Here is a 14,926-nt window from a genome sequence, read left to right on the forward strand (position 1 = left end):
AAAAAGGTAAGAAATTAGATTATTTTTTCATATTTTTCAGAGAATAACTGACAACGTATGTAATTGGGGTATATCGTGATATATATCGTTATCGTGATATAAAATTATCCATATCGTGATATAGAATTTTTTCCATGTCGCCCAGCACTAATCCATAGGGAGATTATTTTTCCGTTTGGCTAAAGATTCACCCCAAACTGCCTTTGTTTGCTTTGGTTTTGTTCACAGTTTCCTCTGAATTATTAACCGTTTGAGCACATGATCAAAGTTGAATTGCGATGAACTCAGTTTGCACGTGAACACGAACGGCAAGCAGTTTAGAAATCTCTTTTTTTTTAAAACAAAACAAAACAAAACATGTAGTTCTGAACACAGGAAATATCTAAACATATCCAGTAATTTGTCACAGTTCATCTTAACTAGGGCTAACGTTAGCAACTGTATTCTGATTTAAACTACTGCTAAAAATCATACTTTTGTTAAAAGAAACAAAACAACGACTGTGGATGGGATGAAGACTTGCAGCATAATTACCAGACAGTTTGAGCAAACTGTTGAAATCTCTGCAGAAACTGCAGGTCTGCACACTTATATATTTGCAGTTTCTGCTGGTCTGAAACGATTGAGTTCCTCCATTTTTCACCTTTCAAGAGGATCCAAAACAGCAACAGTGGCACAGATTCAGGATCACTTAAAGTTTTTTTTATTTTTTTATTTTTAGGTACTCCCCTCTCTTTAAAAGCACCCCACGACATGTGGGGAAACAATTTGGTGCATTACTGCCACCTTATGGTCGCGTTAGCAGCACGTTATTGTCACTCTTCATGAGTGAGGGGTGGCCTGAATGACATTCTGATAAACTATTTGAATTTGGATTATTAAATGGCGATTTGAATATTCCAAAATGCCCATCTCTATTGTGTACCTACCATTTACTGTATGTGGGATTACACCACTTTGTTTTGCTGATTTAATCTTCAGTATACTTCCTGTTTGGCCTCAGTGCGCTGTGTATAAACCATGTCTCTTATCTGTGTTTGTTTTATTCTGGTTTATCCTGCCATTCGACTGAGTTGTGTTAGTTATGACTGCCATATGAAACACATAATCCTAAAGTGCGGTACGTGGCAGTACCTTTTTATGTAAAGCAACTTTGCAACTTTGGTTTTAAAAGGTGCTATAAAATAGAGATTTATGTACTTTAACCTGTCACCACCTCAGATTCCTCAGACTGAAAATGGGACGATAGGACACGTGAGTCCCCATCAAACATTCAGTGTCATGAGATCAGACGAGCCTTTTCGTTGCTTTGCCCCGAGGAAACGTTCAGCCTGAAGTTGGAGAAGCAGCTCGAGTCATTCAGAGCGGTGCTGGGTTTTTTTTTTACGCTGCGCTCCATTTGTACTGAAGTTGGAATTTACAAGTTCAGAGTCGGGAAAGTCGACACGAAACTTCTGTCTCCTACAGCTGTTTGTCACAGCGCCCAGCCCGTTGTGCCCCGCTGCGGCTTCAGGCAGCCTCGTGTCAACAATCCAGAGCAAAGCATTGTTGCAGCGTCAAGAAAAGCAAAGCAGACCATAATGTGGTTTACCATAATGGTCTCGTCATGGCTGGGAATTGGTCTCATGCACCTATTCTCTGAAGTGCAACAACCTCTGCTGCGTTCAAGTCGAACTTTTGCCAAACTTCAGAGGATTTGGCCTTGAATGGAAGCGCAGTCATGAGTCACATTTAATGCGGTAGCTTCTTCAGCATTCAAAATGGATTCACGCCCAATTAGGGCTGTTGTAAACGAATATTTTAGTAATCGAGTAATCTATCGATTATTCTTACGATTAATCGAGTAATCGGATAATCTGCAATAACACCAGTTGGTCCAGATCAGTCCAATATCTCCTTTTTGAGCATCCCTAAATGTTTGTAGTTTAGAAAGTTTACTTGTAACAGTAGTTTGCTCTAACCTGAAGAAAAGTTATACTAAGATATTAAATTATATTCAAATAATAAAGTGGCAGGCTCACAAATATGCTTATAAAAATGTCTATACTCCAGCTTTTAGTTTATGTATTTATCTTCAGTGAGTAATACACATACACGTAAAAGAACTAAGTAAACAACTCATTTAACTCTTTAACATTTTATTGATAATAACAATGCAATAACATTAAACCTCCAGTATTTCCAAGTTTCAAATCAATAGTACAGCAAATCTCTTGCTTTTTTGTTCTAAAGTTCAAACAGAAAAGATAAATAAAGAAAATACTTGATTTAAAAATAAAACAAGTTTAGACAAAATAGTAAATACTGCATTTTATACAATATATTTTAAGTCTAAGGTGCAACAAATTCCTTGCTTTTTTCAGTGCTAACACAAAAGAGTAAAAAAATATTCATTAGCTTTAAATAGAAAAGTTCAGGCAAACCAGAGAATACTGCCTTTTATACATTCAAATTATAAGTTTCAAATCTGAGGTAGAACAGATTTCCTGCTTTCTTAACTGCAAAAACAGAGGAGAAATAAAAAAAGAATTAATAGAAAAGATTACATAAAATAGTAAACACTGGCTTTACAAAAACAACTTGAACCTCAACAAAATCAACTTGGATGTTCTCAAAGATGGAATAAAAAAATATCTTAAATCCAACATATACTAAATGTTATTCTTCAATATGCATTTCTTAAATGCTCCAACACACAGTTGTGCATGTGTTTAACTGTTAAAGAAGCCTTAAAGAAGACTATGGTTGCTGTGAAGGAAAGTGAGCATGTCGACATGTTGTGAACTGAGGCTTGCCCTGCGCTTCGATGCAATGTTCCCTGCTGCGGAAAAAAGCCGTTCTGATGGTGTTGATGTTGCTGGTATACACAGAAAGAACTTTGCAAGTTTTGACAGTGTTGGGTACCGTGCTGCATTTGATTTCCACCATAGAAGTGGGTTCTCCCTCTTGGACAGTGTATGCTCTCCAAAGTACATCAAGACTTCCTTTTGAACAGCTTGGTTCAAATGCTGTTCTTTATCCTCCTCATCACTTGTGCTGGATTCTGAAGAACCCAGTAGATTTTTGAAAAATGTGTTGGCGTTCTGCTGATGCTCTACAGGCTTGTCTTGGGCATCAGTGGAGACCTCATTTTCACCTGAATTTTTCTGTCTCATTGTCTTTTTGACATCAAGGACCATTGTTTGAACCATGCTTTGGATCTTAAAGGCTTCATCTGGGAGCAAGAACTTAAGTTTCTTAAATCTGGGATCTAAAGCAGCAGTAAATAGAACTGTATTTGAGGATTGAGGCTGACACATAAATAGTCCTTCCCATCATGTTGTGATCTGTGCCATCACTTCAGCTTGGTATGACTGAGCTGGTGCAGTCTCAAAAACTTGGGTCTGTATGGACTTCTTGAGGCTTTGCACAAGTTGTGGAAGTGCAGAAAGAGTAACGTAGTCTTGCCCACTCAGAAACACTGTTGCTTCTTCAAATGGCTGAAGAGCCTTGCTTATCTCCTCAATAATATTCCACTGCTCTGGCTTAAGATCAAGGTAGTGTTTTCCTCGTGGTGTCAATGCTGGGTCAGATAGTGCAGCAGTTATCGGCCATCTTTGCTCCAGCAGCCTACACAGCATGTGGAAAGTACTGTTCCAACGAGTGCTTACATCTTGTATGAGCATGTGTGATGCTGTGCCCATTTGCTGTTGCTTATCCTTCAGCTTTGTGCAAGCCATTTCACTTTTTTTAAAATGTTCAACAAGACATCTTGCAGCTGCCATACACTTTGAGATGCTCTGGTTGCTCTTCAGAGCATTCTGTACCACCAAGTTCAGGGTGTGCCCTGCACATCGCACAGATGCCCACTTATGCTTTTCTGCCAAAATCTTCACTGCTGCTACAATATTGGCACCATTGTCGTGGATGACAGCTTTGACTTTCTCAGGTGGAACATCAAACTTTGCAATAACCTCCTCAAGCCACTCTGCAATGTTTGCTGCTGTGTGTCTTTCTTCAAGTGGCATTGTTGTCAGGGTGTGGGACTTCATTTTCCAGTCCTCTCCAAGAAAGTGGCATGTCACTCCAAGATATGCCTCTGTGGCAACACTTGTCCAAATGTCTGCTGTGAGAGCAATGCTGTCTGTCTCTTTTAGGATGTTTTTCAATTTGTCTTTGATTTCTTCATACTTTTTCTCCATCATTTTTACAAAGTAGGTTCTGGAAGGAGGGGTATAATTTGGATTAAAGGTGGAGATCATCTTCTGGAATCCTTCATCTTCCACCACGGACAGCGGTCGCATGTCTGTGATGATCATATTTAAAATGCTGTTTGTGAACTCAGCTGCTTGAACAACCGAACATCCTGGAACCCTTTGAACAAAGCTGTCCAACGTATGACTCTTCGGTTCACTGAAAAGAAGCACAATGTAATGATTATTTGTTTATTCCTTGTTATGAATTAAATATATTTCAAGTGCACTAATTTGGATATTATAACATTTAATATTATTAAGTTGGAATCTGCACTGACAGCTCATCTGCCATGATAGCAGCTTTAGTTTCAGTTTTATTTTATTTATGGATTTAAGGCTGTCATTTATGTGTGAGGTTTGAGGATGCTTTAATTAAAAGCATTATTTTTAACCATCACAGAAAAATCTAAATGCAGTGAAATGTTTTTTATGTATTGGAAAACAGAATGTAATCTATATGTTAGGAAAAAAATAAACTCTTACTCAAAATGTAAAGGTTTGAGTTTGTACAGAGTTCTGCAGCCTTAACTAGTCATGGTAAAATGCAAAAATGTTGCTATTTTTATTAAAACTATGCTATTATTTATTCTTGATTGCTTAGGTATAAACAAATATAGAATTACTACAAAATATTAATCAAAAATTTCTAATTCATACATAACAGTAGCGAGAAGAAAAAAGATTGTAACTTTTCAGGATGGAAAGACACCAATAAATAAATGCTTTTCAGCTTATGCCTGTAATCTGTTGCTGTGTATTTTTATTAACAAACTTACATTAAGTCCTGCATAATTTCTCTCAGTTCCACCCTCACATACAATTTACACTACACCCGGTTAAGTTACTGCTATGTTTAAGCGGTAGATGTAACGTTAGCAAAATAATGTGCCTCAATTTACATCTATAACATGGCAGATTATCACACAACGTAGTTAGCAAAGAGAACATAAACGTTACCTGTTGGCAACCGTGTACGAGTTGGATGCATGTAGCGGGTGTTTTCTCTTCAGATGCTGCAACATTGATGTTGTGCTGTTGTGGTACGCCAATTCTGCTTTGCAGTGGATGCATTGCGCTGTGTTGTCCTTTCTGTTTAGCCTAAAATGTTCCCAAACTTTTGACATTTTTTGTCGCTTTCGGGGTTCTCCTTCTGAGCATTCTCCGGTTCCCTCCATAGCTACAAACTTAGCACATGTGCTCCAGGCGCTAACGGAAGTGGTAGCGTTGTGCAACACAAAAACCCTCCGGCTAGACCCGTGTGCTGCGTATTTAACAGCATTGCTTATTACAATACAATAAATTTAGCGAAGCTTCGAGGCAGATAAATTTCCTCAAGGATTTTTTGTAATCGAGTTACTCGATGAATCGTTTCAGCCCTACGCCCAATAAATATCCATTTATCACGCCTGCTTGGAACGGTTATTAGTGTAGCTGTGGTTTTAGTTTTGATCTATGTATTTTACACCAATGGTTCTCACTGGCTTGTCTTATTTTAGCAAACTCACTTTTCATACTAAAACTATAAAGCACTTCCTGTAGCACAAATCATTGGTCATCATCCGTCTGAGCTTTAGGTAATTTCATTTTGTTTCAAACTGAGCTTAACCTTTTTATTCATTTAACATAAATTGACATGAAAATCGCTATACCGTCACATAAAATTAGTCAGAATTAGACATGCTATACGATCAGTTTTAGTACCTTCAGTGTCAATTTGACCAAATCTCGCATTAGATTTATGATTGCAACAGAATCTTTTCTACTTTAAAATCCCTCATAATGTGTTTAACTTACAATTGCTTTTTTTGTTTTTTTGCTTCAGCAGCTATAACTAAATAAATGTGGGGATTTTTATTTTTTTTTAAACAAACAAATTCAGATTGTTCAGATTTAAAGCCGTCTGCGTCGTGTTGTTTGTGATCCTTTCTCATTTCAGACCACTTATTTTATTTTTATTTTTTCCACATACGTTGTTGTGCTTCAAGGTGTCATGTTGAGAGTTTGGAGACGTGACAGGAAGTCTTCACAGGTTCAAATATTTCATAGACAAGTCAAATGCAAAAAGCATTTGTTGGTCTTTACAAGCCTTCCGTGGAAACATGTAAACTCATCTAAAGCCATTGGTGCAGATGTTTTTGCCCTGAGTTTGGGGCTTTTGTCAGCCCACGCGACTTTTGTACATTCTCAGAAAACCCAACCCGCCATTCAGATTTACTCAGTCACCCAAACTAGTTAGAAAAACACCAACTCGTATTCTGCACATCCAGACAACCTTTTTTCTTTTTTTTTTATTTGTTTGAAGTGCCTCCAAATGGCATTTATGTATATACGTGTTAAAGGAAATGGCGCCTTCATGGTTGAGTGCTTTAGGATTTATTTGTTGTTGCTCCTATTTATTTGCTCTAGTTAGATCCTGTTGTTAGACTAATCTGAGCACTTTATAGTCTGATCTTCTATGGAAGTTTATTGGTGCGATACCACAAATCAACTTTGTGAACCAGGTGATTACAAAAAATGCTGACACACATTTTACCTTTTTTTTTCTGCCTTTCCTTGACATCTGCCTATACAGTCATTCAGTTTGGAATGGCTCCAAATGTTTGGTCAGAGTGTCCAAATGCTTGTGTTTCCGTACTGTAGCTTAAAAAAAAAGAGAGAAAGAGCTTAAGTGAAGTGCTTTAAATGCTAGGAATACCTTTGATGCTTTGCATAAAAAAGTGCATTGAGCACAGGAATACACAGCGAAAGATTTTTATCATTCTCAGCTCAAGAAACAGGTTTGCACGGTTTCCTGAAAATGCCCGGTGGTGCTGGTAATTGACACCTTACCGTGCAAAAAGAGATTATTTACTGTCCTGTCAGTTTACTGAGAAAAAAAAATCTTGTTATTAATAGTTTGTTTGTTAAAACACAAGTGATATTTTTTGTTTTGTCTCCTAAATGTGTTGGTTACTCACAGAATTGATGCTTGGTGCCACAGTGGCACAGAGAGAAATAATGCTAAATAATCCTAACAAATTGAAGGTTTTTTTTATTATTTTCACGGTCGTTTTGTTTCTAAATCCATTCTCTTCTGAAACGCACGGCGTGTCGTGTTAAAAGCTGTAGCCGGGCTGTTCGTCTTGTAGTCATTCATCTGTGTAGGGGTGCAAGCATTTCATGCGTGGACAAACGAAGGACAGGGGTGTTTACCCCGTTTTAAGAACATAGCTACATATTTCTCAGACAAGCTCTGTCTGCGGTTTAAGGATTTTTCTAATTCTCTGTAGTTTTACAGTGAATAATACAAAAAAATGTCCTGTTTGGGTGTAAAGGGGGCAACCAGAGATAATTATTGTTTTTTTTTTTCCCAGAGGTGAAAACTTTACGTTTTGTTTTAATGTGCTTTCTTTAACTGTACGTCAAAAGAAAACACCAACCCACACATGAATACTTGAGAACTAGGAGCCTAATGTCCCTTTTCGAGAAGTCAGATCGGTGGAAGTTTAAATGCCCTTTTTATTTTAGCTTACCTAAACACTACGTGGGCTTCAAAGTTTTCCACAGACCCCCCGAGGACTCTGCTGTGAAAGCATCCCCAATGCTTCCTGTGTGCGTTTACACCTGTACCCCCACATGTCTGCCTGTGGTCGTATTAGTCAGGGGTTCGCAGGTTGGCGTCGTGCATCTGCTAACCCCTGCAGCTCATGGCTACTCCAGCCCAGATGGCACCGCTTCAGCTGACCCACTTCTCATATAGATCACACAAAAGGGAGCTGAACACACTCGCATACAAACATTTTTTTTAGGGAATCCCCTTTGTGTTTGTCTTCCTCTTGCCTGATAGATCTAACATACCTCAAGTGGCAGAAATTCTACTTTGTCCATGCAGACTTTTTTTCCCCCCTTTGCAAGTTTCTAATCTTCATCTGTGTCTCACATTTAAACATTTATATCCGATTCAAACATTATTGTGGAACTGTTTTTAGCTCCTTAGGTTATCCCTGGTCACTGAGGACAAGCGGGTTTACACACACACACACACTTTCATTGGTCCAAGACGACTTCCTCACATTGTTCAGTTTGTTGATACAGGAAATCACTTTGATTGATATCCTCTGTCGCTCGCTCGCTCGCACTGACAGAAACCCAAGTTTGTTTTAGGGATATGTTTTGGAGCGATCTCATCTGCCATAAAACGCTTTCTTGTTTTGTTTTACATCAGCCAAAGATGGCTGTTCTGATGCTACGCTGCGCAGCAAAATTGACGCGCTCTCTGTTCTAACTGAGATGATCCGTGCTTGAAATATGACAGAGAGGTGGCTTGTTTTTTCTTTCCATGTCTGCATCTTGTTTTTTTTTTTTCTTGTTGTTTCTTTAAGATTTACCGTCAACCAATAAAAAAAATTCCACACATGAATTTTCCTGTCAGGAAACTCAAGCTGTTTGTACTGGTTTGTCAGGTATTACCAGGCATCCAACAACCTCTGAGATCATTCCTCATGTTCCACGTCATTCAGGCCTTTTATGCAAGATGTGGTGGATCCTTTCAAGAGGCAGATTCTTCTCTCCGCTAGCAGGGTTCACAGTAACGGCCACCTCACCCCCCCACCACCGGCGCTTCATCGCCACCTCTGTCTCGCTGAATGGAACGCACTTCCACAAGGCTCTCAAGGGGCTTTCCTGTTTTCTGAGATGTCTGCAGCGTGCCTGAACGGAAATTAATTACCCTGTTTGTTTTTTTTTGTTCGCATTGTTTGTGCTGACCGCCATGCCGTGCGGCAGCAGCTGCTTCTGTGAAGAAGGTGGAGAGATAGATGGGTATCATAGCCGAAACCCACACCAGGAACTGATTCACATTAGCTGTAAATAGTCAACAGGCATAAGGGAAAGTTTGCTCCTCTGGTATGTGGACATGTGCACCTCTAAAAGCATTTGGACGTTTTTTTTTTTTGTTTATCTGCAGGTCGTTTGTAAAGCTGACAGCTACAGAATACAGTGGCCGTTGGAGGGATTAAAAACCCGCTACAGTGTGTGCAGCACCAAGGAAACCGGAGAAATGTGACTTTTTGTGCAGCAGTTTCTCCAGTGGTTTGTTGCAAGGGTTAAACTCAGGCGGCAGATTGATTGACTTTGATGCTTAAAGCTTTCAACAATGCGCTGCTCTGTTTGCGCGTCGAGTAATCCTCGCTTCAAAAGTCGAGATTGTTACAGTGGTTTGGCATGTGCATAGTTTCTATTGTATTTGCATCACACAAGCTCTCTTTAATTCTGTTTGCAAATACCACACAAGTGTGCAGCTTCATCTTTGAGACAGTTTTATTCTCTTTTTCCAGCATGCGCATAAGTATGTGTCATCAAGAGATTAATAAAGATTACATTCATTCTTTGTATAAGGATTACACTGACAAGGATGAGCCTGGCCAAAAATGTTATTTGTAACAGTTGGTTTAGTGGTTTTATGTGACCAACTAGAACATCTCTGAAGAAATTCACAAGGGCTCAATACAGCCACCGCCTGAAAAATCAACAAACAACTTTCTTCTATAAAGCTCAAAAGTAATTTGGGGTTTACTTTTGCCCTAATCTCAGCTGACGAAATGCTGTTTTTTTGATGACTGAGCTGTATAAGAAGTGCTAAGAGAATGAAAGCCAAAAGAAATGTCAAAGCTGCTGCCGGTGACTCATTAGGATCACCATAGTAACCACATATCTGTGTATGTCACTCTCTGACAGCACTCCTAAAAAGACCGACCCACAGAAACACGGAGTAGAAAGTATGCCTTGAACAAAAAGTCACTGTGTGAAAACTATACGAGGGTTTTGAACTGGAAGTGACAGAAGCGTTCAGTCGTCACACATGTCAATTTTTACATGTCTGCGGGACTTTATGTGGGACATACGACGAGTTATAAAGACCCTTCCAATTTTGAAGAGAAAATTCTGAGCTCAGACACAAAAGGAGTCTGTGGAAGGTGGGTGTGCACACTGAACTCTGGGGGGATTTAAGGGAAAACCAGAAGTCCCATAGCAGTGAGAGTTGCACTGGGTGAAAGAAGACAACAATGCTCGTGTTTTGATGTATAAACTGCACAGGAGGAGTACATTCTGTGGAAATAAGAATTAGTTTGCAAACGTTTTAAAAAGTTTAGACAGCTCAAAGTTAGTGTGTTATTACACACTGCATTGAACAGTTTTTGGTACGTTCTCTGAAAAACTTCAAGCTGTGACAACATCAAAGTTGTCAAAATGCCACTTTTTTATGACCCATTTAAACCTTGTATGATGTTTGTACTGTGAAATATGTCTGAGCTGCAGAGCTCCGAAAACAGCTGTGTTTTCTCACTCGTCTCAGGGAAATCTGTTCCAGGTTGTTGTTGTTTTGTTGCAAATTTCATCTCTGCTGTATGATGCACTGCTGCCAAAAGTCACAACACAGTATTCCTGATAGAGCTGCACATTTTGATGTTTTTTTGTATGGTTTTTTTTTTAAAGATGCACGACTGAAATTGAAAATTAGTGGCTGAATATTGGTGCTTTTATTAGCTTGTTTTGTGAGACTACATTTTGTTTTAGGCAGTGATGTGACGCCTCTATTTTTAAGCCTTTGCTAAACTATAGTTTCATCTCTATGACAGGTTCAGCACCGCTCTCTGTCTTGCTGGCTAAATATAGAGCATCATCTGCCCACTCATTTTGACAAAAAGGAAGTGCAGTCAGCTTCTGCATTGCATTATTAGTTTCTGTTTGGGAGGTAATCACAGAGACCGAAGTCCATATATGCTGATGGAATCAACATATGCGTGCTGCGCTGCGCTTCGTAAAAAAAAGCAGGTGTTTTGTGAGACCCCGACAGAGAAACAGAAAGGGCCACAGCAAGCGGAGCAACGAGACAGAGACAGAATACACTTGTGGCAAATCCGGAAACCTGTGGTTAGACGGAAAACATTCACCTTCTGAGCCAATGGTTTTACTTTGTGCTGCATTTGTTACACGATTCAGAGCCAAATCATTCACACTTCAATCCTCTCCAAGCTCTAGGACTGACTAAATTTAGTCTGCATGAAAGTAAAACGTAGCTTAAAAAAAAAAAAAAAAAAAAAAGAGAAATGGTAAATTTAGAAATGTTTTAAAATAAACCTGAGTCAGAGGTTCATAGATAGTTTGATAGATGCACTTGAATACAAAATCACCACTCCTGCATAGGTGCTGATGACACAAACTTCACTGCTTTAACCCACACCTTCTCACAGGAGGAAGTAAACTCAGCAGAGTACGCTCCATTCATTCTCACTCCCTCTGTTTGCCTCATACGGTAGTTTAGTGTGCGAGTGGAAGAGAACTAAAGGGCAGCTTGATCCTTGTTTTTACAGATGGAGGTAAGCTTATATTATATTATCTTTAATTCACATCAGCTGCTCTTTGAATGTTGGATTATGGTTATTGCTAAGTGCCATGGATACACTAAGAGACATTTGGCTTCAGCTCGTCATTGACTGGATCTCAACTTCACTGTTGAACTCAACTTTTTTTTTTTTTTTGGCTGTAGTTCTTGATTTTCCCGTTTCCTGATCGCTGCTTGGCTTGACGGTTTTTTTTGGCTCGACTTTTACTCGAGTTGACCGTTTATTGTAAAATGATAATGTTCGCCACTTCACGATGTTTTTACTGAGCCTTCGTGGTTCGTTGTTAATGTTCAGTGTAATTTAGGTCGATGTAAAACTGCCTCAGACGATTACATCGAGTCGTTTAGAACTTCGTGTTTTTAATTGCTCCTATTCCTTTTATAACTGTGTAAACATTTATGTTTCATCCTCATAACGGAGCAGAGGAAGAGAAGTCCTCGTAACTTTGACCCGAAGGCAACGGGAGGGTTAATCTCGTAGGATTTGAGTTTGCACAAGTCCAAAAATTGGTGTTTTCATCTAAATTGGAATATAATTACTACACAACGGCAGCAAATGTGAGATCGTGCGGTGGGTGTTTGAGATGTGACTCACTAACGTGTCTGGGACAACAGAGGCGGTTAAAGAAGGTGTCGATATATATATTTAGAGTAAGAGTTTTTAGCTCTAGGCCACCACGTAGTTGCGTGCGCTGGCGTTTGTGTGGGTTGCCTCCAACTTGTGGGGCTTCTATAGATCAGAAACATTTAAGCATAATATGATCTACGAAAAGATGTACACTTATCATTGAATAGAAAAAAAAAAAACAGCTGTAATGGCTGTGGTTACTTCCGCCTAATCACAGCTGTGTTTGAAAAAGTAAATAGCAGTAAATGACAATGAGTCATGACACACTGATGTTGTGGAGCCTGTTCCAACAAAACAGCCAAGGTTGCAAATAGTGGTATTGAAGGAATTTGCTTCTCTTGGCATAAAACATGAACGTGTTGACTTTAACTCCAAGGTGGAGAATGTGAAACAGTGTCAGTAAGCACTCAAAGAGGAACTACAGACCTCATAGTTCACATGCAAGTGCAAAATCATAAAGACACATAAAGAGGAGATGGGTGATCATAAGCCGGCATGAAAACCGCGAAGCAGAGCTTTAAATAGATCGGCAGAATGTTTCTGTGTAGTCTTACACTCTGCTGTGAGCAGGCATACTGAGGAAAAACAGACTTATCAGAGTGAATGACAGGCATCAGAGGAGGCAGAGACTCGGAGTATGATGACGGACAAATGATGCTTCTTTATCACATCTACTTGCAGCTGATGGAGCCACAATGTGTGTGAGACACGACCAACGTGGCCCACTGGGATAACCGTAGCAGCATGGACAGCATGGAGCCTAAAGGTAGAACCGCACACAACACTTCTCAGGACATAATAAAATAATCTGGTCTTCACCAGGTCCTAAAATGATTTCAATCTAGCCTCAAGTGTACAAAAGTCCACCATGTCATTATTTATTAAACAAAACCAAAGCCAAAATGGAAAAGCTGTGTTTGTCCACTCATGATGCTTCCAGAGGGTTTAAGAGGGAAAGTAGCAGCCAGGTGCCGCTGATCAAACGTATTGATTAACTGATTATCAGCAAGTATGATCACCTTTATAAAAGCAGAGGTTTTGACAGTTTGCTACTCTGGAGCATACAGCTATGTGTTAACACAATGCCAAAGAGGAAAGACGTCAAGAAAGACTAGAGAAGCAACTAGTACCGCCCATCTTTCTGAGAAGGGTTATAAAACCCATTTCCAAACTATTTGCAGTTCTTCATTTTACAGTAAGAAAGATTATTCACGAGTGGGAAGCATTTAAGACAGCTGCCAGTCGCCGCAGGAGAGGACGTCCTAGCAAGTTCACCCCAAGGTGAAACCGTGCAGTGCTCACAGCGTCAGGTTGAAAGGAAGGGTACCCAGAATGCAAGCTCATTCTTCAAGAGAAAACAATCAAAACAAAAGGCTGACGAGGCAGCAACTAAAACTAAATAACAAAAACTTACCAAATCTCAGGCATGCAAAGACACGAGGAAAACCAGACAGCACATGGAAGTAAAAAAATGAACCAGCCAGTAAGTGAGGAAGATGACCGGGGTTTAAAGACTGAGGGTAACGAGTCAGCAGAAACAGGTGACTGATTACTAACGAGGGACAGGTGTGGATGGTGAGGCAGGTTGACAGAACTACTGAGGGAGAGTGAGTGAAAGCACAAGGAACACAGAGAAAACATACTAAACACAGGAGAAATAAACTAAACACAGGGAACAAAAGAAACATGAATACAAAAGCAAACCAAAGATAACCAAATCCTGACACAGAGAATCCTAATGAACCACAAGACTCCTAGAACAACGTCCTTTAGACAGATGAGACCAAAGCAGTGCAGCACATCATGTTTGGAGAAAACCCGAACACAGCATATTAGCACAAACAGGTCATACCACCTGTCAAGCACGGTGGTGGCGTGCCGATGATTTGGGCTTGTTTTGCAGCCACAGGACTGTCAACGTACTCTAGAGTCAAATGTAAGGCTGTCTATCTGACAAAGCCCAGACCCCAAACTGACCGAAATGCTGTGGTGGGACCTTCAGAGAGCTGTGCTGGAAAAAATGTCTGCAAACCTGAGTAAACTGGAGTAACGTTGGAAAGAAGAGTGGGCCAGAATTCTCCCACAACCATGTGAGAGACGGACAAAGTCCTACAGAAAAACCACTACTTCAAGTTATTGGTGCTAAAAGTGAATCTCCACACTACTGAACCATGAAATGTACGAGTTATTTTAGCACCTGGTGAAGATCAGCGCATTTTTATTATGTCCTGGTACGTAAAACCCTATAATGGGGACTTTCTTTTCCCCTCGTCTGTACGTTTCCTGTTGGATGTGTATATGAAGAAGTTATGTCATGAATGTGTCTGGCTGTGAAGTGTGCATGCTTTCCTTGTGCATCATAGTTCTTCAGTGTTCAAAAAGAAAGAAAAAAAAAACTACATGCAGAGTTTAACTTGATGATCAGACTTTGAATTTCCCACACCTTCTCACACCTTTATTGTCAGGTTGCTGCTCCCCCACAGTTCCCGAATCCGAACTGTACCGCAGCGTCCAGGCCACGCTGCCCCGAGGAATGGACCAACAGCAGTCCGCAGACTTGTCTAACAAAGGTACCGAACCGTCAACATCAGCTGAGACTCTCCAGGGGTTAGCGTACAAGCTGTCTCGTTGTTAATAATCAGACTTTACTTGCTTTTGTAGCTCATATGCGATAAAACA

The 14,926-nt window shown here is 39.8% G+C and overlaps 1 protein-coding gene across 2 annotated transcripts in view; it reads left to right on the plus strand.

Annotated features, from left to right (window-relative positions):
• The window catches only part of LOC108242695 (phosphoinositide 3-kinase regulatory subunit 6), a 37,785-nt gene that overhangs the window by 2,819 nt on the left and 20,040 nt on the right, over window positions 1-14,926 (plus strand). Inside the window, exons 1-3 of one of the 2 annotated variants that reach the window (XM_017427694.3) lie at window positions 11,340-11,593; window positions 12,929-13,013; window positions 14,713-14,817. In XM_017427694.3, the coding sequence (XP_017283183.1) occupies window positions 12,992-13,013; window positions 14,713-14,817 (127 nt within the window). In that variant the 5' untranslated portion in view covers window positions 11,340-11,593; window positions 12,929-12,991. Of the gene's footprint in view, window positions 1-11,339; window positions 11,594-12,928; window positions 13,014-14,712; window positions 14,818-14,926 lie in introns of those variants that run through there. The other variant, XM_017427693.3, reaches the window with a different exon arrangement.

This window comes from Kryptolebias marmoratus, linkage group LG3 (assembly GCF_001649575.2).
Source record: "Kryptolebias marmoratus isolate JLee-2015 linkage group LG3, ASM164957v2, whole genome shotgun sequence".
Lineage (NCBI taxonomy): Eukaryota > Metazoa > Chordata > Actinopteri > Cyprinodontiformes > Rivulidae > Kryptolebias > Kryptolebias marmoratus.